The sequence below is a fragment of the Camelus ferus genome, chromosome 8, assembly GCF_009834535.1.
Source record: "Camelus ferus isolate YT-003-E chromosome 8, BCGSAC_Cfer_1.0, whole genome shotgun sequence".
Classification (NCBI taxonomy): domain Eukaryota; kingdom Metazoa; phylum Chordata; class Mammalia; order Artiodactyla; family Camelidae; genus Camelus; species Camelus ferus.
The window spans coordinates 23,446,587-23,471,463 of record NC_045703.1 but is presented as its reverse complement, the minus strand read 5'-3'; the positions used below and the strand labels follow the sequence as shown (position 1 = coordinate 23,471,463).

The window sequence follows — 24,877 nt, the reverse complement described above, 5'->3', positions numbered from 1 at the left end:
TGAACAGTGTACCACTTGTCCAAGATTCTCCCCCCTCTCCAACAAGGTCTCCTTGTGAGTGGGGTGTAAGGCTGAGGGAAGAGAATCATTTTTACCTAACCTCCTCAATTCATCTGATTAAGAAATGAAATCCAAAGTGGTTAAGGTTACCAGGTGGTCAACAGCAAGCCAAGATTTACATTCAGTTCGTCTGACTTCTAGTTCCAAGCTCCATCTATTTTGCCATGCTGCTTTCTTTAAGTTAGGTATCAACTAGTGGCACAACCTATAAAATACTATGTATTTTAAAATACATAGTAATTTCCTAAGAAATTTACTGTTCAGTTTATTTTTTAACCGCAGTACTACAACACATAAAATCAAAGAACAGGATGAGTTAACATGGTTGACAGAGAAAAACTGGAAAGCAGAAGGATTCATTCCTGTTCTTTATTCCTGAAAAATGAAGAGAAATTACTTCAGGAGGAAAAAATAAAGATACATGTAAGATTTGCTGATCAACCACAGATCTTAAAGGATACTTTTAAAAAAGGATAAGAGTATCTTTTAGTCCCTCCTTTCAAAAAGAAATGATAAATTAGTTTAAAAATACTTCTTATCATGCTACATTCAGGTTTCCAAGGATTCCTAAAAAGTATGTGGCATCCCATTCTATGCAATGGTAGCACCTTTGGAAAGTGTCTTCTTTGCAATTTAAAGTGAAAACCAAGTGCATTCTTACAAGGGTTACTACAAAAAAATAATTTGATAAAACTCGGATTCTAATTTTGTTAGTAAATAAGGGAACACATACCCAATCTCTGTTCATCACTTCCCTTTCCAGTTGTGTCTTGTCTACTGTTTAACCCATCTATCAACTGTTTTCATTTCAAAGACTATGTTTTTGTATTCCTAAAAGTTCTTCTGACTCTTTTTAAAATCGGCTTCATCATGTTGTAGGACTTTCCTTTCTCATACTTTAACACTCCATGTCTTTAAATATATGTATTTTACAGATTTATCCATAATTGTATTAAAAGTATTAGGCAAACAATTCTTTCTGTCTACTGAAATTCATTCACATCAGATTTTTTTCACATGTCTAATAAATCTTGATGGCTAATTTATTTATGTCTTTAAATATACGTAATTTAGAGTTTTTAATGCTTGCATGTTTAATCCTATTGTTATTTCTCTCTGCTAAAATTCCCTCATGGCAGACTGTTCCATGATTTTTAAACTGATTTGATGGTGAACTCTACTTAAGCAGGAATTATCTGAGAATCCTGTATTGAGTGTCTGTCTCTTCTAAGCAGTTCTGTATTTACTCCTGCCAGGCATCCCAGGTATTACCAGTCCAGGACTCCATCCTTACCCTCTTAAATATGACTTACCTACATAATGGAGTAAAATTTGCTACCCCAAAATGTGTCTATTTGGCATGAGGGTTATTTTATTATTTTAGGCTGATTATTTTAAAGAAACAGAAGACTAAGGAAATTTACCTTGTTACATCCAGCCCCTCCTTAACTGCCTAAAAGGATTTAGTTAAAGGGCCTGTTCCTGGAAAAGAGTTATTACCAGAGTTCTCTGCAAAGAATATGGGGGGTGGGAGGCAGGCGGAACGCCACAGGGCTTGGAGATCAGTCAACTGTGCCCCATTGTCTCTGTATTGCCCAATAAACATTTGCTTTCCCATCTCCATGTGAACTGCCTTCCCCTTCTTAGAAGTCCCAAAGCACTACCCCCAAATTTAAGGCGAGGGTTTGGTCATCTTGGCAAGTTACTCAGTTTCCCTAGGTCTCACCCATGTATACATGTTATCAAACTTTTGCTTAATTTTCTCCTGTTAATCTGTTCCATGTCAATTTAATTCTTAGACCAGCCAGGAGACCTAAGGAAAGGGAGAGGAAAATTTCTTCCTTCCTGACACTTAGCATGGGAATTCCTGGATATATAGATAGGGTAAATGTGGACCGCCAAATCTGTGTGAGGACAGACCGATGGTTACAATTTCCTAGGGAAAACATTTTCCTCCTCTGACCCACAGTCCAGTCTGACTTGCACATGGTTTCCTATCATCCATCTGTGCTACAGAGTAACATTTTCTAGTCTACTTTTCAGTGAAATTATAGTACCTCACACACTGGTGGGGAGAAAGGGTGTGGGGGGACACAGAGCTTAGTTCTAACTCCCCAATTTGTGAGGGCCTAAGATTTTATCTCCTACCCCCTGTGTGGATATTAAAACTTAAACCCCCAAGTCACTGCAAGTAGTAACATACCCTAATCCCCACCAGGTTAGGAGAGCCCCAGCATCAGCTCAAGATTTCTGCTCCAGCTTTTAGGTTCCTCTTCATTCTGAGCCTAGGGATTTCCCCAATATTCTTGCAATCTCAGCTGCTACACATTAAAAAAAAAAAAGTTTGTTTCATTTTATCAAGTATTTCTGGGTGTTTTGCAGAAGGAGTTTTCGATAATGTAATCTGCCAGGACTGCTAGCAAAGGAAACCATCTCTATATTCCTCTTTACACTTTCTAAATTTCTAGAGCCAAATTATCAAAACAGTGTAACATCTAAGAGTAAAACTTGTGGAATGCTTAAATAGAAAAATGATGTATATTACTTTTCTTCGGGCTAAGAGCAAGCCCCAGGCTCTCATTTGTACCTGTAAGTTTCTCCGTACCAAGTGTCTCAAAGGACTAATAAGAAAATGTTCAAAGCACTAAATGAATAAACAAAACTCACTGGAAGAGGTGGCAAAATAATAAAGTTAAAGATTTTTATTAGAGATAATTTATATATTTGAAACTAAGATACCTTGATCTTTCTTACCTCTGAGTTAATAACTTTAATCAAGAAGAAAATGTGATACACTGTCTTGGTTAACAAAGAAAGTTGACGACATCTTTCTAGGTACACTTGTATAGATGGTTCTACTCTTTGCTGTAATTTACTCCAAAAAAGAGTGAGTTCCCTAAAAAAAAAAAAAAAAAAAAAAAAAAAAAAGCAAAAAATAAGTTGGAGACGTAATGGAAAATCATGAACTATGTCAGTCTTCACTATATTTGAAATTAAAACTGGTTTTAGACTTTAATTGTATACGTGGAATTAGGCTCAAAAGAAAAAACCCTCAATTTTCTAGACACTTACTAAATAAAATCAGGATATAATTTATCGTTTTATTGATTATGAGTTTTCAGTCTTAGATGGAGAAGCCCTCGCTATCTTTCACGAGGAAAGCACCTGACATTTAAACAAGTTACACAAATGGAAACTTCTGTTATCTTCTAACTTAAATTTAAAATTGACCAATTTAACTGGCCAATTACATTTAAAATTTATTATTATTAAGAATCAATGATGACACAGAACCCAGAAGTAACTAGTATGTGCCACAGCAGTGAAACAAAAGAAATTTCAAAAAAGATATTGAAATTTATTTCAAATGCAATTATGCTGTATTTTCTATAGAAAATAATCCTACTAAAGCGATTAATTTTCCTCCCTTTGACTTATCATCCTTTTTTCTCTTCTTTCCTCCATAGTTCACTTTCACAAAAATCTTCTTCCCTGCTCCAACCTCTCCCCCAAGTATTCTCCTTAGTTTCCACTCCTAGAAAAGCTGCCCTTTCCACCATCTACTTGCATAATCTGCTCATTTACTGAATTTTAACCTACATATTAAGGACCTCAAAATCTGTCTCTCCAGTCTTGACCACTTTCACCTCTCTAGTTCTTTATAAGACTTCCTCACTTTGATCTTTTTTGAGACCTGAAACTTAATATATGAAAAAGATGATTAACATCCCTTCTAGTCCACCATCTTTCTAATTTAATGTATCATTATCACTAAACCTGTCTATCAGCCTCTGTTTTTGATCAAGACTATTATCGTCAACAATCCCCCACCCCATCCGACATCCACAGGAAGCCTTCATAACTTCCCAGCTGGACTATTTACTAGCTTTCTAGCTGATCTTCCTGTCTCAACTCAACTTCTGCCCTGTCCCTTCTTGCCCCCAACTGGCCCTCAGTGTGCAGGCATGCATTCTCAACTGCTTGTCTTGAACAGTATTTCTTAAGCATAAACTTGTATTTTGCTCCTTCTACTAAGGGCTTAAAATACAATGCATTTGTTTTTCATATGAAATCCAGACTTTTATGTCTTTTTTAAACCCATATAACACATTAATATCTTTGTAATCACTGATACTTATTATATAGAAAATCTACTTGCCCTCAATAAATGTTATTTATTCTCCCTTCAGAATCTACCTGCCTTTTATATCTATCAATTCTTTCTGTATTGCATGTACAACTTTTCCTTCATAACAAAGCTCAGTTGTTCAAAAAACTTTTGTAACTATGAACTTTACTCTTTTTGATTATACAATCATTTACTTAGTTCTATATTCCTTTGTAAGCCATGTGTCGCTTGGCATATATTCTTAAACGTCAGAATGTTGTAAACTAAATTTTCTTTTGTTTTTCCATAATAACAACTAAAGACTAATAATGCTGTTGACTAACCAGATGAATTGTTAGTTTTAGCTAACACTAATTTAAGACAGCTGATCTTAAGTTTTTTTGAGTTAACTAAAGTCAGTATCTCTGTTATTATTCTCCCAAAGGATTATAACAGGTCTGCCCACTAGGAAATGTACCATATAAAGAAAAGTATATTAAAGAAGTTAGTGAAGTAGAATGATATCTCATACATAGATGGTAAGTAAACTTTATTTCTATACATAAATAACTAGCATCTAGTTATACAGTAAAAAGTACGCAATATGCAGGGGAAAAATACACACATTAAATCACAGGTTGCTTAAATATCTGAAAAAAAATGTTTATTGAAGCATTAGAAAAAAATAAGCCTTTCATCTTCCAACAATAAAAATTTCCTGATCATTATTGATCATTACTGGTATACCTAGGAGTTGTGTGGTCTTTAATATAAAAAGTTTTTAAAGTTATAATATGAACTACTTGATAACCAGTTTGCAGAGTATGTAATATCTGAAAATAAGTTCTTTGTCTTGATAAGACTACAAAGATTTTTTTTAAATGTTCTGAAAGCTATCTGAATTCTCACAACCTATCTTGTAATCTTATCTAATAAACATTTCTTATTTTGTAATCTAATTTTACAAAAGAAAATCAACTCACCAAGCACAGTACATATCTCCTTGTTGAAGCTGACGTGATAAAAATGCAGTACATAAAACAAGAGCACTTTTCTCATCACCCTCAGATTCTAAGTTACAGATCATTTCTAGGGCATCTTTGCAATCAACTTCTGAAATCTAGAGAAAGGGTATAGAAATATGCCATAAAATGGTTGTATATTAGACTATACAGTAATATACTTTAAATTTTTTATTAGACATTTACAGGTCAATTTCATCAGTAAATCTGATTAACTCATACACTATGAATTCATAATTTGTCATTACTGGGCTACAGTTTAAAGAAATTATCTTTCTTCAAATCAGAGAACTATTTTCAAGACCTTTACAAGTACTCGTTTATATGTAAATAACTAATACTAATTATAAGCAAGTTTTACTCATTAAATCAGTTACTGAGAAAGAAAAGCTGCAGTACTTGTATTTTTCCCCTTTATGTTTATTAAAAAGCATCAGAATCAGCAAAAAGATATAGAAAGGTCTACTGGAAATAGACTAATACTGTCTATTCATCTGAGGGAAAAAGGTATAATATAAAACATTTTATGTAGTTATAACACTTATAATGAAGCTCACCTCAGTTTTCTATAAATCTCCATTATTTTTCTTTTCATATAAATTCATTCCATCTCAAAGCCTGTCAACAGTCATGCATGCATAAGTATAACCTAGATGAAGGCAACTTGCTTTACTTAATTATGCACTTATATCTATTGCTAATTTTTAAAAAAATTAAAATTTACTATCTCATTACAATGATTTACTACATAAAACAATTTACCTATAATCTCTACAAGCATTTGCTATATGACAAGGATGTGACAAACAGCATGCAATCACAGATCACTGATGTTCTACAGAATCAGAAAGATTAATTCCAACATGGTAATGACAAAAGGCAAAAAGAACTGAAGACCAATACAGACCATCGGCACTCATGTACCACAGAGGTAACTATGCCCCTCCTTATTGATCTTCTATGTCTCCTCATTAATTTTTGAGTATAGGAAAACTGTGTGTGTGTGTGTGTGTGTGTGTGTGTGTGTGTGTGTGTGTGTGTGTGTGTGTGTGTGTGTGTGTAAAATGTAGTATCTTTATGATTAAACAAATGTCTAAATGGGGATACAGGTAATCCTGAAGTTGATCTTTTGTATTGAGGATAAAGACTGCATGCAGATAGATTCAGAGGTTCCATTTTATACATTAAATTGAGCTAGAAAACACCAAGACACACACACACACACAAAAAACCCAATTCTGAGTCTATGTGTTTAACAATGGTTTCTTAAAAGGAAGTATGAAGTTAGTGGCAGAATAAAAGACTGAAACCTTAGTCTAGCACAATGCTCTCTCCATTACTTCTCTGCCTGCCTCTTTTTTTTTTTTTACAAATCTTTAAGTGATCCCATGTAAACAAAACCAAAAAAAGGTTGAAAAATACATATTTATACAATTAATATTTTCAAGTATGTGCAATAAGTTAAATGCATTTCAGACGTTATAAATATAATTACCATTTAACCCTTTTTTTTTTACTAGGTAGATTTATGCCTAACATTTTATACATAAGGAATGTGGGGTTCAAAGAAATTATGTAATTCACCCAAGTTATGAAAGTTATGTGGTAGGACCACAAATCAAATGATATCTGATGGACATCAAAGTCCTACATACTCTTTCCATTTAATCCCATTATTTTTTACTAAAAGTTATGTTAACTTTTAACAATTATCCTGCCACACCCATGCAGACAAATGTTAGGAAATAAACCTGAGTTTTGTTTTGTTTACTTTTCCTTAAGATGTTAATAATAACAATAATAGCAGCTACTATTCATTTATTTGTGCCAGATTCTTCAGAAATAGCATTGCTAATCAGCACAATAGCTTGCCTGGTAAATACTACTACTTCTTCTTAGAGATGAGGCTCAGAGAGGTTATTTACTCAAAGTTTACATGCTTAACTAGCAGAATCAAGATTTCAACCCAGGTCCAGCTTCAAAGTCTAGGCTCTTTCCAGAATTTTACATGCACAAGCATACTGAGGCTCTTCATTGCTAAATATTGGTTTTTATACTTTCAGGTTTAACAAAAATTCCTGTATCTTGAAAGTCTGATTTATTTTGAATGAAGTAAATTTTTTTATTCTTCTAAAACCTAAGCCATTCTTCCTGCTGAATGCTCAAATGATGCAAAATGTATACATTATATATAAGGAAAGAAATTTATTTTCTCAATGATATTACCTACATTAGCTTATACTTAAAAATTAAAAATATGTATTTGTATGTATGTAAGATAGCCTCTATATATTTATTCATACTTATATACACAAGATACCAACTGAAATGTTATATTCAATATGGAAAACCTTACTTTTTATAGGTATGACTACCTACAATTTTTACTGTGCACTTGACAGCTTTCATTTCCCTGATTTGCCACTAGATGGCCCACTCGAAAAAAATAAGACGAGAAAGTGAAACAATATTTAAACTGATGAATGGCTGAACCAAAATTATTAAAGTGAAATACAGGTTAAATATAGCTATCAATGAACAAGAATTATTTTAATAATCCAAGGCAGATAAAGTAGGGATTAGATTACCAATATCATTACCTATACAGGGACAATTTATTTATACATTACCGGTATCTATTCTGTATTGCTTTGAAAAACGAGCAAAATTTTCAGTATCAGAAAATTTAGAAATGAATAAAACATTTAAAGCCATTTAGGACAATCTGTTTGTTACAGATATACTATGCTAAATCCTTTTGTAAAGCAGAAAAATCATTTCAAAAATGTGACATGATTTTTGTTTTAATATGGATCTTTATGCCAGGTGTTCAAAAAAAATATAGAACACTTCATATGTTTCACATACATTTACCCAGTATACTTTTTAAATGTATTGCTGTAATCACATTTCAGGAATAGTCTTTTGCTTATCAAAATAAAATTGCTTCCCATCTAGAAAAGAACTGAAATGGTAAACCTGTTGCACTAAAATACTTAGTATTTTCCAACTCTCAGGGCAGCAAAAATCTCAGCTAGCATTAAAAGAGAAATAATATTTAGTGTTAGAAAAAAACTTCATATACTGTTTAGGGGAGTATAAACTGGCATCATTTTTTTTTTTTTTTGGATGGTAGTATGGCCCTATTAATTTAAAATGTGTAAATTCTTTGACCCAGCAATTCCACTTCTAGAAATTTACTCTACTAATATTCCCAACAAATGTATGTACAAGGCAACAAACTGTCCCCCAGTTTGGTTTAAGATATTACAAATCTATACTATGGAATTATGCAGCCATGAGAAAGAATGAGGTTGATCTATACAAAATATGGAAAGATGTCCATACTAAGGAGGGAAAAGGACTAGCAGCCACAATGTGTATGTATGTTTTGTGTGTGTGTGCATAAAATATCAGAAACAGCAGCAAATTTCACACTTAACAGTTACCTGGGGAGCATTAAATGGGGAAATTATGGTTAGAGAGAGACACGATAGAAGATCTTACTTTTTTAACTGCTATGAGTATTTTAATGACAAAATCAATAGAAAAACTAAAGATATATACATAAACATATATATATGTATATACATAAAAACATTGCTAACATTGTTTTTATACCTATACCAAGAATCCAGCCCAAAGTCCATTCCTTCCAGAGAAGCCAGATTAAACACTCATCTCTCTCAGCCCCACTCCTCTGCCACCTACCAGGGCTAGCTGCTACTTCTATCACATTGAAAGCGTCCCGGGAAAGTCTTACCTACTGGCTCACTTGGATAAGGATTTCCTCAAAAGGACCATAGATCCAGGCCATGGTTGACTCTTTCCAATATCTATTCCCACCTACTCTAAGGAATGTGTAAAAACCTCAAATGCTTACAAGAACCAGACAGCTAAAGTAAATGTTTGAAGTGAGTCATGTGAGAGAGAGAGAGAGCAGACCTCGTGCAAAGAGGGCAATGTCCAGGCAATTACTCCCAAGTGACTACCTTCCCTTGGGGCAGAAATAATAAGATAATTTACTTCCAATGGAACAATGAAGAACAAGTTTCTCTATGTTCTCTGTGTTTGTAACAGAAATAACAGTTATCAATCTCTAAGCAAAAAGGGGTTTTTAACAAGGAATATGAAAAGAAAAAAAACAAAAGAACAAGGAATGTGTACCCTTACACATATCCTGTCCTGTTCTGTATTATGTGATCTAGTTTTGTTCTGGGGTAGAGAACAGACTTTAGTGAACTCTGCTTAAAAAACATGAAATTCTTTAATTTCATCTGCTTAACATGAGAAGGAAAAAAAATGATTTCATATGACATCAGAGATACCCAGGGTCCTCCGAGAGAATTTTCTTGAGGATCTCCCAAAGCAGGCTGGGCTGCTGTTACTTAACTCTGGATAATTAAACCAAAAGGGAATTAAGGTTCAGTATTGCAAGATCTTTTGATTACTCAAGATAGCTAGAAATAGAGTTTTCCTGGCGATTACAAATTCAGTCTTCAGCTTCAAACAGATCTTTCAAAGTGAACCCAACCACCCTATGTTTAGACAGTTTCCTACTAGAAGGTATTCTTTAGGATAGGGCCTACTCCTTACTGACTTTTGACTCCCCCAGTGTTTATACAGCACACATCATTCACTCAATAAAAATCTGCTGAAGGAAGGATGGACAGATGGACAAACTGACTTAAGGGCAGGGACTGAACTGATAATGAAAACTTCAGTAGACCTGAAAAATATCTAAGATGTAGCAGCACAATTTATTTAAGGACTATAAAAAAAGTTACATTTCAAAGACCGTCTTAAGAAACTTTATACATCTGCCAATGAACTTGTCTACAAAGTTATTCTGAACTAATTAACTTCAATCTTCTATTTTGATCTGTTATACAGTGACTGAAAAACCCATTACTTGAGATTAAGAGAAATATTAAAGAAAAAAAATTTACTTAATGTCCAAACTAATGATATTTCCTAGGCTAGAGCCCTGGCCTGCTCTACCCAGCCTAGAAATTGCCTGACTCTTTCCAGTACTCTCATTATCCTCAAGATACACAGCATGCTTTCTTTCTAATCATGGTTTAAGCTATCATCTTCCTCTTTATTATCTATTTTTAAGAAAAATCACACAATCACCATTGTAATTACAACTGCTAACCTCATGAGGGCATTCAGCTTTCTGTCTGAGGCTATCCTCCTTCTGGGCTCTGATTACAATCTCTATCTACCCAGGGGATCATGCATTCTCTGATCACTTTCCTCTCTTGTCTTTTATCTCAACTTTTCCCTTTACATATCCTAAAATCTGTCCCACAATCCCTTTGTTCTCCAATCTCTATTGCTCTGGAGTCGAAGGATACTTACATTAGAGATACAAGACACTTACACACATTAAATGCTCATACAACACTGTCCAACATATAGTTTTATCGAAACTCTTTATATACATATTCCTTGTTTCTTGATAAACAACTTTTAATTCTCCTATCCTGTCTCTGATTTCATTTGGTAATTATGAGCCCTCCAAAATGCAAAATTCCCATCTGGACCATGATTCTACTCTCAGAATTCTGTAGTATAAAAAACACAAATACTTGAATACTATGCTTTATGTCAAAAGCAAAAAAATAGAATCACCTGTCTTACAATAAAGTTTTACCTTAAATATGTAAATAAAAATTTCTTTATATATAGATATAGATATAGGTAAATATCCATCTCTGGATATCTATCTATACATGTGACTCCCTCCTAGGAATACTTTATCTGTTACATAGATACAGATACAGAAGACAGAAAGAGATTATACACATAGTTAGAGATATAGACACACATATACAGAGAAAGTATTCTTAGAGGGGAGTCATATAAATTTTTTAAGTTATTGAAAAATTAACCAATTAAAAAATATCTGCAAGTATCTTAAAATCAGGTAAAACTGAAATTAAAGCCCATATACTAACAAATATAAACATCCTAACTAAATTAAGTTACAACCATGTTTCCCATAAGTTAGTCAAAGTAATTAAAATATCTAAATTATTTAAAATAGAAGCTAGGTGAAATCAGTTTACAGATAATTCTGAAGGCTGCTTAGACTCACTATGCAAGAGCTTACCAAAAATTTAAGACTGACAATGGACCCTCACTATCTAAGAGACAAGGAAATCAAAGACATCCTAATCTAATTAAAAATAATTTTCTTCACTTTAAAAAATAATTACTAACAAAAGAAAACATACTCACCTCTTCAATTAACTTTTCATTTGGTGATGATGTACAAAGACAGACAAGGTAAGTTTGCTTAAAACTACCTTTTGTACCAATCTCTGGATGGTCAGAACACAGCTTTGCTAGAGCAGTTGCTTGACTTAACTGATTTGTTTTGATTAGATGTTTAATTCTCATATCCAACAAGATGGGACCCTCAAAAGCTAAAAATTCATTCACTTTAAAAAACAAGACATAACAGATTATTAACATTTTGTAATGGTTCATTTATTACACAAATACTTATAAGGAATATATTTTTTTAAAGCACAGAAAATAAAACTGGTTTTTTGCAATTTTCTATTACTTTCAGGCTAAAACAAAATATTTGACCTTATAAGCAAAAGTAGATTATACTGCTAACTTTTTAAAGTTGCATTAAATATTTTTGCTCCTTAAAGTACCATTTAGAAAGAGGTGCATTAAATTCTTGATGATAAAAATAATTCTGCATTAAATTCTAATAGGATTGTTAAAATTAAGCTAAATTCTTTTTCTCACAGCATTTAGTCCTGAATACCAGAGTTTAGCATCTCTAGAAATTTGCAAGGGTAGGCCATTAGACACTTAAATAGATAACCATAAAAGGATGTTTGGATATTCTAGAAGATGAAATTCACCTAACATTGTGTTCAATACTAATGGACGTATTTTTCATTTTACAAAGGTTAAGTCTACCTTGCTTCAACAGGTGTTTCAGAACAAATTTAAGTATCTACAGAAAAACAAATAAGGGGGTGGGGGTAGTCTGCTGAAAGTTCTGTGGGTTTGTTATTTTTAAAACAATCAATAAACCTCAACACTTGCTTAAGACCCACTAATGCATAATAAATTTCTATTCTGCTCAAATCTTTGAATTTCCCAGTGCTTATTTCATCAACTACAAATACAAGTTTAACTTTTTTTTAACTTATGAAGAATTTAAATTATAACATACGCAAATTTAAACTTTTCCCTAAATTCCCTTTACCAGGATGAAAATCATGTTTATTTTACTTGGTGGTTGTTAGCCTGAAACTTTTGGAAAGCTTTCAGTAATAAAACTTCAGATGCCCTATAAATAAAACACAGTTTCTCCACTTGTGAACAGACTGGAAGACATGTCTAGTAAGTAATTTATAGATTAGAAGATGGAAAATAAGAGACGTTCTTCCCTTCTTTAAATATCCTTTGCTACCCTCTAGCAGCTTTATTTTTTAGATCTGACTGTACTCCACCATATGAAAAAACTCTTCTCTAAAATAGTATGATCACAGCTCCTCAGTATTAAAACCATGAAGATATAAGCAATTTAACACAGGATCCCAAATTTCATTCTTTTCTTGAAGTCTAGACCTTTGTACCTGCTACTCTCTATTTTTCCTATTAAACTAAGCCAAAAAGTATAAAGACTGAACACAGATAAATAAACTACGTGCATAATTCTCTGCTGTCTCTCACAATATGTCTGACCTAGATAGGGCATTACTTTTTTTTAAATATCACATGATCCTGATCCTATTAGGACAATTATATTGCAACTATCTTTTCACGGTTTAGTTCAATGGCCAAAACAAAATCTGTCAAGATTTTCAATTAAAACGTTAAGTAAATAAAGTTAAAATAAAGTTTTTCTGGCTATAAATAAATCATAGACTTAAAAAAACAGCTTGAATGTCTAGGAAACTCCAGCAATACAAACTCTGGAAATTATTTCAAATACTCCCAAAAGAATTCATCATCAACAAACTCTGAAGACCATGGCAAAAAAATTATTTAAAGGGGGCAAGTTTTTAACAAAACTAATGAGAATTTTAATAGGAGAATTTCAAATACTTCCTAAAATTTCAAAGAGCAGCATGTAATTTAGAATGACAAATTGTACAAAACAATTTCTGTACTAACTCAGTGTGTAGGAGAATATATGTTAATACTACACATTTCAAAAACATACTTGTAGGCCTGCTTTTTTAAACAATGGGAAACAAACCATTGCCACACACAGGGGAATCACACACTGATTTCAAAGAAGTACAGAATACTAGAGGAGAAGGGACTTCATAGATCATTTTGTCCAGCTCCATCATTTGGCAGATGAGTAAACTGAGGCTCACAGAAGGCAAGTGACTTCCTAGGGTCATAAAGCCAGTTAATGACAGAACCAGGACCAGAATAACGGGGTCTTGCAACTTTCAGCTTAGCACAGTGGTGCAATGAGAAAAAAAATATTCTCATGTAAGTAGTGTGTCTACTTCTTATTAGAATAGTAGTAAAGAGCTGTGAAATATCATTAGCTTTTAAAGGTAAGTAAGTATTCTAAAGCTCATGGTTCAAATGGATGAAAAGTAGATTACATTCTACACTCAATTCAGAACCTATTGAAAGCTTACTTCCCTCTCCCTCCCCCTTTTCTCCATTTTCTTTTCCTTTCCCCCATTCCTCTGTATCTTTCTCTATTTCTCTCTAATCCAGGACATATTTTTCCTTATAGAGTTATAATATCACATCAAAGACTACTATACTTATGAAAAGAATTTTGCTAGTCATATCAATTTTCACTCCATAGCCTACTTTACCAGCTCCCATCCTAAAAAAGTAAAAAATCTTATTTTTTCCTTCCATAGGCTTTTAATTTATTTCCTCAGTATTTATGTACTTGAAAAAAAAAAGGTCAAGTTTTACTACATTTGAGCCCATCAGGAGAGCTGGAGGACATAAAATGGCAATGTAAATGAATGACATTCAGCCAGTTCAGTTAAGAAAGTAATAATGGAGACAGGGTAGGAAGGGATAAACTGGGAGTTCGAGATTTGCAGATCCTGACTGGTATATATAAAATAGACAAACAAGTTTATACTGTATAGCACAGGGAAATAAATTCAGTATCTTGTAGTAGCTCATGGTGAAAAAGAAAATGAAAATGAATATATGTATATTCATAAATGACTGAAGAATTGTGCTGTACACCAGAAATTGACACAATATTGTAAACTGACTATACCTCAATTAAAAAAAATAAGTCTTTTCAAACTTAGGCAAGATGCAGCAAATCTTTGACATATGTTTCATTGTAGGAAAAAAATGTTTTTAAAAAAGAAAGAAAGACATAATGGCCTCCTCCCTTAAAATGCCACTTACATAATAGTAAAAAAGAAAGACATGAAAGATAATTAACTTTAAATATATGACATTAGATAACTGAATATTTGTGCTAAATCTTTACACAAATATTAACTGAGCATGTACCATAACCAAAACTTAAGACCAGGTCCTGGATTCCCCGCCAAAGTGGAGTCAACTTGTTTACTGGCAGTGTATCTCCATGCTCAGATTCACACACAATTCCCTCTGCAGATCTCCAATGAGCTGTTTCACAAACATTTCAAACTCTGCATACAAAAATCACCATACCACAGTACGTGTTACCTCAGTCCACTTAGTTGTGTTCACACCAAAAACCTAAGAGTTGGCATTAAAAATGCTCTCTCTTCTTCCATCCTTGCTTCCAAGATGACCAAAAAAAGAAGGAACAATGGTCATGTCATAAAGGGCTGTGGCCACGCACAACTTTTTCACTGCACTGTCTCTAATGTATGCCTGAGGACAAAGCCATTAAGAAGTTCATCATTCGAAAAATAGTAGAGGTTGTGGCCATTAGGGATATTTCCGAAGCAAGTGTTTCCAACACCTATGTGCTTCCCAAGGTGTATGTGAAACTACATCACTGCATGAATTGTGCCATTTACAGCAAGGTAGTCAGAAATCGTTCTTATGAAGCCCGGAAGGACCGAACACCTTCACCCCGATTTAGATCTGCGAGTGCTGCCCCACGAGCTCCACCAAAGCCCATATAAGGAGCGAAGTCCTTAAAGACTGAAGAAATACTATTCTCTGAAGAAAATAATAAAATGGAAATTATACTTTACAAAAAAGCTCTCTCCTGCCTCCTTCCCATCCTTAACTATCCACTATCTAATTCTGTCATTTCTAACTCCTAAGTACTCAATCCCATTCACTTTTCTCCATCTCTATGCCTACCACTCCCTCGCTCCTCCCAACCCAAATCATTAATCTACCAGACCATTTCTTGCTGCACTCTGTTAGTCTGCATTCGCTCTCACATCACATCTCCACTAGGATCCAGGGTGCTTTTCTTTTTTTTTAAGGACACTCTTGATTGTCTTCTCCCAGGTAAACCCCCCAGTGGTTCTCCTTTGCCTTCAAAGGATAAATACCAAAATTCTCATCATGGCTTACATGAATCTGCATCATTTATTCCTTTAAAAAAATACAATTTATATTTCCTCTTAAAATCAATTCAATATTTGGGCAAGAAATAAAAGGTATCTAAATTGGAAAGGAAGAAATAAAATCATCTGATTGCAGATGGCATAATCTTAAAGGTAGAAAACCCTAAAAATTCCCCCCCAACACACTATATATATATATATATGAACTAATAAATGAATTTAGTAAAGTTGCAGGATACAAAAATCAAAACAAAAAAAATGTGCGTTTCTATACACTAACAATGAACAATCTGGAAAGGAAATTCAGAAAACAATTCCATTTACAATAGCAACAAAAAGAATAAAATACTTAGGAATAAATCTAACCAAGGAAGTGAAAGACTTGTACACTAAAACCTACAAAATACTGCGGGAAGAAATTAAAGGAGACATAAGTAAATGGAAAGATCCTCATGTTCACAGATTGGAAAATTTAATACTGTTAAGATGTCTAACTACCCAAAGCAATCTACAGATTCAATGTAATCCCACCAAAATTGCAATGGCTATTTTGTAGAGATTGAAAAATTTATCCTAAAATTCTTATGGAATCTCAAGGGACACCAAATAGTCAAAACAATTTTGAAAAAGAACAAAGTGGGAGGTCACTTCAAATATATTACAAAGCTATAATAATCAAAACTGGCATATAGACAGGCATATAGGCAATGCAACAGAATAGAAAAAGTTCAGAAAGAAACCCTTACATACACAATCAAATGATCTTCAATAAGATGCCAAGACCACTCAATAGGAAAAGGAGAGTCTTTTCAAAAAATGGTGCTGGGAAAACTGGATATCCACATGCCAAAAAAATGAGCTGGACTCTTATTTTATATCATATAAAAAATAAACTCAAAATGAATTAAAGATCTAAATGTAAGACACAAAACTATAAAACTCCCAGAAGAAAACAATGGGGGTAAAGTTTCAAGATACCGGACTTGGCAATGGTTTACTGGATATGACACCAAGGCATAAGCAACAAAAATGAAATAAACCATTGAGACTACATCATAGTTAACTTTTACATACCAAAGGATAGAAACAACAGAGTAAAAAGGTAACTTACAGAATGGGAGAAAATACTTGCAAATCATACATCTGATAAGGGGTTAATGTCCAGAATATATAAAGAACTCCTACACCTCAACAACAACAAATCAAATAATCCAATTGAAAACAGGCAAAGGATTTTCTCTAAAAATGATACACAAGTGGCCAACAAGAATATGAAAAAACACTCAACATCACTAATTATCAGAGAAGTACAAGTCAAAACCACAATGAAGTATCACCACACCCTTTAGAATGGTTATTTAAAAAAAAACAACAAAACAGAAAATAAGTGTTGGCAACTATGTGGAGAAATTGAAACTTTTGTACACTGCTGATGGTACTATAAAATGGTGCAACCTCTATGGAAAACAGTCTAGAAGTTCCTCAAAAGATTAAAAACAGAACTACCATATGATATGATCCAGCTACCCTACTTTTGGGTATGTACACAAAAGAAGTAAATGGAGGGTCTCAAAGAGATATCTGCACTTCCATGTTCATAGCAGCACTATTCAGAAGGGCCAAGAAATGGAAGCAATTCAAATGTCCATCAACAGATGAATGGATAAATAAATGGGGTGTATTATATATATATATATGAATAAATAAATGGGGTGTATTTAATATATATATATGAATAATAATGCAGTATTATTCACTTTTTAAAAAGAAGAAAATTCTGGAGGGGAAGGTATAATTCAGTGGTAGAGCATATGCTTAGCATGCACGAGGTCCTGGGTTCAATCCCTAGTATCTCCATTAAAAATACATTAAATAAATAAACCTAACTCCCACCCCCCAGCAATAAACACATACACACATTTATACATCCATAAAGATAACGTGAAAAAAAAAAGGAAATTCTGTCACATGCTACAATACAGATAAAACTTGAGGACATTATGCTAAGTAAAATAAACCAGTCACAAAAAGGTAAATATGGTATGATTCCACCTATATGAGGTACCTGAAGTAGTCAAAAATCTTAGAAACAAAAAGAATTCTGGTTAACCAGGGGCTGGGAGTGGAGGGTGGGGAAAGGGAGCTGTTTAAAACAAGGTTTAATTTTGCAAGATGGAAAAGTTCTAGAGATCTGTTTCAAAACAATATAAATATACTCACTACTGAACTGTACCCTTAAAAACGATTAAACAGTACATTTTATGTTGTCTTTTACCACAATTAAGAACTGCATTAAGTTAAAAAAAAACTGCATTAAAAATCAATTAACTAAAAAATAAAAAAAATTTTTTAATTTAAAAAATTTTAAAAATCAATTCAACATTGTTAGTCAAAAAGTCCAAATTCAGAAATTTAATAAAAACATAACACTTTAAGCTCTACATCAGTGGTTCTTAACTCTGGCTGTACAATTATCTTGACTTCTAAAAAGTACTAATGCCTGGGGCTCAAACGCAGACTCTAATTTAATTGGTTCGAGGTAGGCCTCCAGCACTGATATGTCTAAAAACTCTCCAGACAATTAAAGCCCTGCCAGGATAAAGAACCACTGCTCTAGGTAACTAGATTCCAGTGTCCAAATTACCAGTTGGGGACAGTCTTAATCTTCACCCCACCTTTCACTCTTTCCTGAGGGAATATGTTACATTTCCAAGAAACAGAATTTTCACTTGAAGATTTCAGAATTTCTTAAATCATGTTGCTTGCTTTTTCATTAAGTCTGAAATTTTATGATAACTGATTTTTTTACATGACTGATATAAAACAGAATTTTTAAAAATTTTAAGATTCCATGCTGCAGATGAACCTCGTAAGTATGCAACCCTAAAATGTTTGTGTGAAATAAGATTTAATTATTACTATTACATTTAATTAAATTCTGACATTTTTATCCATGTAACAGTATTATGAAATATACTCATCAGAACAGAAACAATGAATTTTTCTAGGAAGTTTAGAAAAGCCAACGAATGTGTGTTTTAAAATCATTTTTAGCAAAAATAAGAATTTGGTGGCCATTATATTAAATCATGCAATAGTAGAATATTACTAATGTTAACAAAATAACAAATCATCAGCCTGAAGTAGGAGGGTGAATACTTTTATAAGCTTACTGCAATTAAGTTCTATCAGCTTAATTCTATCCATAGTCACTGATCCTCAATGATCTCAGGGTTATACACAAGTAAAAGGCAATCTAATTTAGCAGTGATCTTTAAAAATAAAATCTAAAATGCTCCATTTACTTTTTTTTTTTTTATTGTACTTTTGGTGTCATATCTGTAAAACCACTGCCAAATCCAAGATCATGAAGGTTTACCTTTATGTTTTCCTCTAGGAGTTTTGTGATTTTAGATACTGTATTTAGCTTGTTGATCCATTTTGAGTTAATTTTTATATATGGTGTAAGACAGTGCCCAACTTCATTCTTTACTTAGCTTTTATATCAAGACAAGGTCAGTTAAGAGCAAAGGAAGCAAAACAAACAAAAAACAAATAAAAAACCAAAAAGACAGCCAAACAGAAACAGGTTAAGAAAACTGTATTTCTAAGAGTACTTAACACAGTCTGTAAGATATTAAGGTGTTCTTTCTAGCGACTTTCTGTTCAAGAAATGCCCTAACACAAGAAAACTTTCAATAGGTTTAAGTCTAGGTCTCATTATCACCCCCTTTGATATTTTCTACATAGGCAGGTAAAGATATATACACATAAAAAAATACCAAATGTATTAACAAGTGAAAGAACTGGAAATTTACTTCCAAAAGCACGTAATTTCACTGCACATAATCAGATCTGGCCTTACCCTATTTACTTGGAAAGTACTGGTTCTCACTTTCTCTCTTCTCCCATCACCTCTCTCTTTAAAATACTATATCTTAAGTATGCTAGTATCTGGTAAATCAGGCAGCACTTTTTCCATGTTCACTTTAAAATGCAAAATTTATTTCTGAAACAAAGACTTATTTTCTCACAAAGTTCTGAAGAATTTATAAATACTGTGGAGAAGCTTAAGCTTTAGAAATTTCCTTTCAAAATGAGTTCAGAGGGTGGGGGAAAGAGAACCACAGGGCTCTAAGATTCAAGAAAGAACTGTCAAGCTGGTAAGAATATAATTTATGCAACTGTAAATTATTCCATTATAGAAGTAGAAGGGAAAGGGCTGAAGGAATTCAATGCGACTATTAGTAGGGGGCTCTTTCAAAGTTTAGACTTTTTAATAATGATATATACCAAAGAAGGAAAAGTAGGCCCAAGACCAAGGATGCAAGCACCATGGGTATCAGAGACATGGTACTAATCCATGCAAACTGTTAGCAAAGCTAAAACCCAAGATGACCCTTAGCTCACCAAAAAAAGTTGAGAATTATCCACTTGGGGAAGGTGAGTAACTTCTTGAAAAAGGCCAGCTCCTTGGGTTTATGCATTATTTAGGACTACAGAGAAAAGAATTCCTTTATTCTTATGGTAGTTTTGAAAATAAGCTTTAGATTGAAAAGGGCAGAACAAACAATGGAGCAAATTGAAACAGATGGGAAAATGTAACTTTCAAAATGGGGCTGAAGGTCCATTTTGCAAACTGTAGACTACAGGAATAGATACATTCCTGTGTAAGAGTCTCAAAACTAATTATATTAAAAACATGGCTTGTGAGTGTTCAGAAAAAAAAATGTGATTATTGATAGCCAAGACAGATTCACTAAACATAAATTAGGTGATACATTCACAAAAGTTATCTCAAAATGTAACAAAGACCTAAATGTAAAATGCAAAACTATAAAACTTCTAGGAGAAAACAGAAGAAAATTCTATAGGACCTTGAGTTTGGTAATGTATTTTTAGATAAAACACCAAAAGCACAATCCATGAAAGAAAAAAAACTGGTTTGGTAAGTTGGACTTTATTAAAACTTAAAACTTCTCCTCTATGAAAGACACTGTAAAGATAAAGGACAATCCACAGAGTAAAGAAAATATCTGTAAAACTCCTATCTGCTAAAGAACTTGCACCAAAATATACAAACAACTGTTATTCAACAATAAAAAAAACAAATAACTCGATTAAAAAATAGGCAAAAAATCTAAACAGATGCCTCACCCAAGAAGGGATAAAGATGGCAAATGTGCGCATGAAAAGATGCTCAATATCATTTGTCAGAAACACAAATTAAAACAATCATGTGGTGCTCACTTCAGCAGCACATATACTGAAACAATAATGTGGTATCACCACATACTTATTAAAATGGATAAATTCCCAAAATAGACAATAGCAATTGCCAGTGAGAATCTAGAGCAACAGGAATTCTCATAATGCCAAAAGCTGGTAGCAAACAAGATGTCCTTTAATAGGTGAATGGATAAACAATCTGTAGTACCTTCATACAATGGAATACTATTCAGCAATAAAAAGGAATGAGCTACTAAGCCACTCAAAGACAGATTAAGTTACATGCATATTCTAAGTAAAAGAAGCTAGACTGAAAGTCTATAATTATATGACAGTCTCGAAAATGCAATACTATGGAGATGGTAAATGGATCAGTAGTTGTCAGGTGTTCAGGAGAAGGGTGAATAGGTGTAGCACAGTTATTTTTTTAGGGCAGTGAAACTATTCTGTATAATCCTGTAATGGTGGATACATGGTACTATGCATTTGTCAAAAACCGGAGAACTTTTAATAGTGAAGAAGCAATCTTAAAGTATGCTAATTTAAAAGAATTATTTAGGAGGTTGGGAAGTCCAGGATAGAATGCAGAATATGGCAAAAGAATCTGTCTTACATATGTAATGAAAGAACTTCACAGGAAGAGGTGGAGGAACAAGGTGCTCACCTAACTAACTTTGGATGAATGGAGTCAGTAAATATAATTGAAAGAGAATTGTACATAAGCACTGTACTCTAATCAATAAAGTTGTTTTCCATGGGGGTACAGATTATCAGTTCTGAAACCCCCTATACCTGTATGTTGGGACTCACTAAGTATATGGACGGACAATGGTGCGAGAAGCAAATCTGAAAAGGCTTCATACTATTATTCCAATTATATGACATTCTTTTGAAGTGAAACACTATAGATAAGCAAGAGAAGGCTAGAATGATCCATGTGATTAGAGTTTGTGATATCAGTATAAACTCTCACATTTAGTTTAATATAGATACAGATGGCTACATACAGAAACACTTATAGATACGTGTATATACACAGACTAGTTATACCTACATGTATTTTCTTGCTTTGTCTGCTAGAAGCAAAGACACCCCAGTAGCATCAAGCACACCAGTTACCAGGCCTTGGATTCTAATACTATTTGCCAGCAAAAGGAACCAGGGTTCTTTGGAGAAATAGCCGATTCTAGGATTAGGGCAGGAATATGCAAGATAAGCCTGGAGCATCTTGTAGTGACAGAAAGGAAGGAAGTACTCAAACAAAAAACACAACCCACAATGATAGGGGTATGTCAAAAGAACAGAGAAATTTATTTCAAAGAGGTCCCAGTGGCCAAAGTTGAAACAGTTTGAGTGGCAAAATAAAGAAGTACTGGATTATGACCACAGTGTAAAATAAATATCCCCAGGGTGAGGGGGATAGCTCAATGATAGAGTGAGTGCTTGGATTCAATTCCCAGTACCTCCATTAAAAAATTAATAAATAAAAAATTTAAAAAGAATAAAATAAATATCCACGAGTCTATACTGATATAAATGATAAATGAATGACAAATAAATAAAGAGGGAAGAAAAGACAAACCTCCTGTGGAGAACTTCAAATAATCTGTGTAGATACTGCCCCTTCAAGGAGTAGAACTTAACTCTCCACCTTTTAAGTGTGGGCTGCAAATAATAACTTCTTTCCAAAGAGTACAGCATGGAAAGGGGGAAAAAAAGAATGATTTAACAGTGGAGAAACCTGAGCCACTACCTCAGCCAGGTGATCAAGGATAACATCAACAGTGAGAAGCCATGCTGACGACATGGACCTTTGGTATGATGTGGTAACAACGGCCCTTTACCTCTGAGATCTTCTTCCCCCAAAACCTATAAGCCCTGTTCTAATCATAAGAACAACATTAGACAAATTCCAGTTGAGGGATATTCTACAAAATGCCTGACCAGTATTCCTCAAAACTGTCAAGATCATCAAAAACAAGGAAAGTCTGAAAAACTGTCACAGCCAAGAGGAGCCTAAGGAAATATGATGACTAAATGTAATGTCGTGTCCCAGAAGGCATCCTGGAACAGAAAAAGGACATTAAGTAAAAACTAAAGAAATCTGAATAAGGTATGGACTTTAGATAACAAAGTATTGATACTGGTTTATTAGTTGTGACAACTGTATCATAACTAACGTAATATTAATATTAAGGAAATACTAATTGTTGAGTATTTGGAAACTCTTTACAATTTTTCTGCAAATCTAAAGCTATTCTAAAATAAAAAGTTCATTTAAAATTAATTGGGTCAGACTAGCCTCAATATTAAACAGTCTTATGTAAAACAACTCCAGCCAAATGTCTTTCAGTCTTTCCTCAAATCCTTATAGACAAAAAGGAGAACCATGTATCAGACATAAGGAAAATAGGCATATTTGATGAACCATAATCAAAAGGTATTGATTAAAAGACTGAATGCAAACAAGAAGATTTCTGTAAGTATCCCAGAGGCTAGGCTTCTGCATATGATCTTTTTAATGGTTATTATCAAGGACCTGGATGTCAACAGACTGCATGCTTAATAAGATTTGCTTAAATTGGGAAAGACAAAAACCTTGAATAACAAAATCAAGATTTAAAATGATACTGATACACTCACTGCAGAGATAGAATGGATCTAACACAGTAAAATTAAAAAAGAAAAAAAGATTACCTTGTGTGCCAATATACAAAGGATAAAAATGCAGTTAATTTAAGAGAAGCATGTATTTTAAAACTTTTTTTTCTGATTTTAGTAACCTCATTGAGTTGTGAGAATCGTAAGGCTACTCAAAAAGGTAATGTCATCTCTTAAGTCATACTAGCTTAAATACAAATTGTTAGGATGAAGGGGATGAGAGTACCCACGACCCCAGAGCCAGCCAAATCATATCTGGGGTACACATTAAGTTCTGAGAATTACCATGAGAGAACTACAAGCAAAATACACTAAAAAGTCAAGAATCATGATTGTAGATTTAAAACCATGCCACATCAGGGTGGCTTTTAGTCTTTAGGAAAAAGATGAGTTAAGTGTAAACATGATAGTGATCCTTAAGTATTCCCATTGCTATGGGATGAAAGAGGTATTTATACTTTGTTAGGTATGGCTTTAGGGGTAGGACTAGGTCCAAAAGATGGAAACTCTAAGAATAGAGTTTTCACAATTTACACAATGAAGATTTTCTAATAGCAGGCTAAGAAGGGCTGAATTACACAGTTACCATTCTCTAGAGGTGTTCAAGCAAAGGCCCAATTATTTATCAGTATGTTTTAGAAGGAAGTTAAAACTGGGTAAAAAATAAATAAGCTTTCAATGCCTTTCCAATTCTGAGATTGTAACTAAAGCATGGCACAAGTAATATATAAGCCTAAAGCTCCTGTGTTATTCAAAGGACATTGACTTGAATTTCGCTGGTTTATTATTAGAGTTACCTTATTCTAGGATGCTAAGGCCTTCAAGTGAAACCAGCATTTTTAATTGGGTCCCACCAACCTGAACCCCCAAATCAAACAGCATTTCTTGGTTTAGCTGGGTTTTAGTAGTTCCCAAATTAGTCATTAAAAAATTTAATTAATTATTTAGAACAAATCAGGATTAGCTGGATTATCTACTGTTCAAATACTACGTCAAATCTTCAAAGGCTTCACTAAAACAAACTAATAAACCCAGCCTATTAAGGTGTACTAATTATTATCTGAGCTCCAGCTCTTCCTATCAAACTTGCTATAGGTTAGTGTAAGTTAAACTAAGGGGCAGGATGTATCATATAAAAAGCTAAAAGTTCCACAATGTTGTAGAACCATGAAATTTGAAAATGTAAACAAATTAGTATGTATGTGTATAGTGTTAATTCCTTCAACTTTTTCAAAAGAGGAAATAAACATACAGTTCTGGTTTATGTGATAATCTATAAATTAGCTCCCTTCAAGGAG

The 24,877-nt window shown here is 33.4% G+C and overlaps 1 protein-coding gene and 1 pseudogene across 3 annotated transcripts in view; one reads left to right on the top strand and one right to left on the bottom strand.

Annotated features, from left to right (window-relative positions):
* Positions 1 to 24,877, bottom strand: part of ZNF292 (zinc finger protein 292) — a 90,032-nt gene that overhangs the window by 17,736 nt on the left and 47,419 nt on the right. The window contains exons 7-9 of one of the 3 annotated variants that reach the window (XM_032484558.1): positions 11,437 to 11,639; positions 5,152 to 5,288; positions 2,815 to 2,956 (exon numbers count right to left, since the gene is read on the bottom strand). The exons of 1 other annotated variant lie outside the window; for it this stretch is intronic. In XM_032484558.1, coding sequence (XP_032340449.1) covers positions 2,815 to 2,956; positions 5,152 to 5,288; positions 11,437 to 11,639 — 482 coding nt within the window. Of the gene's footprint in view, positions 1 to 2,814; positions 2,957 to 5,151; positions 5,289 to 5,747; positions 5,767 to 11,436; positions 11,640 to 24,877 lie in introns of those variants that run through there. One more of the 3 variants, XM_032484559.1, reaches the window with a different exon arrangement.
* Positions 14,668 to 15,293, top strand: LOC102519363 (annotated as a pseudogene).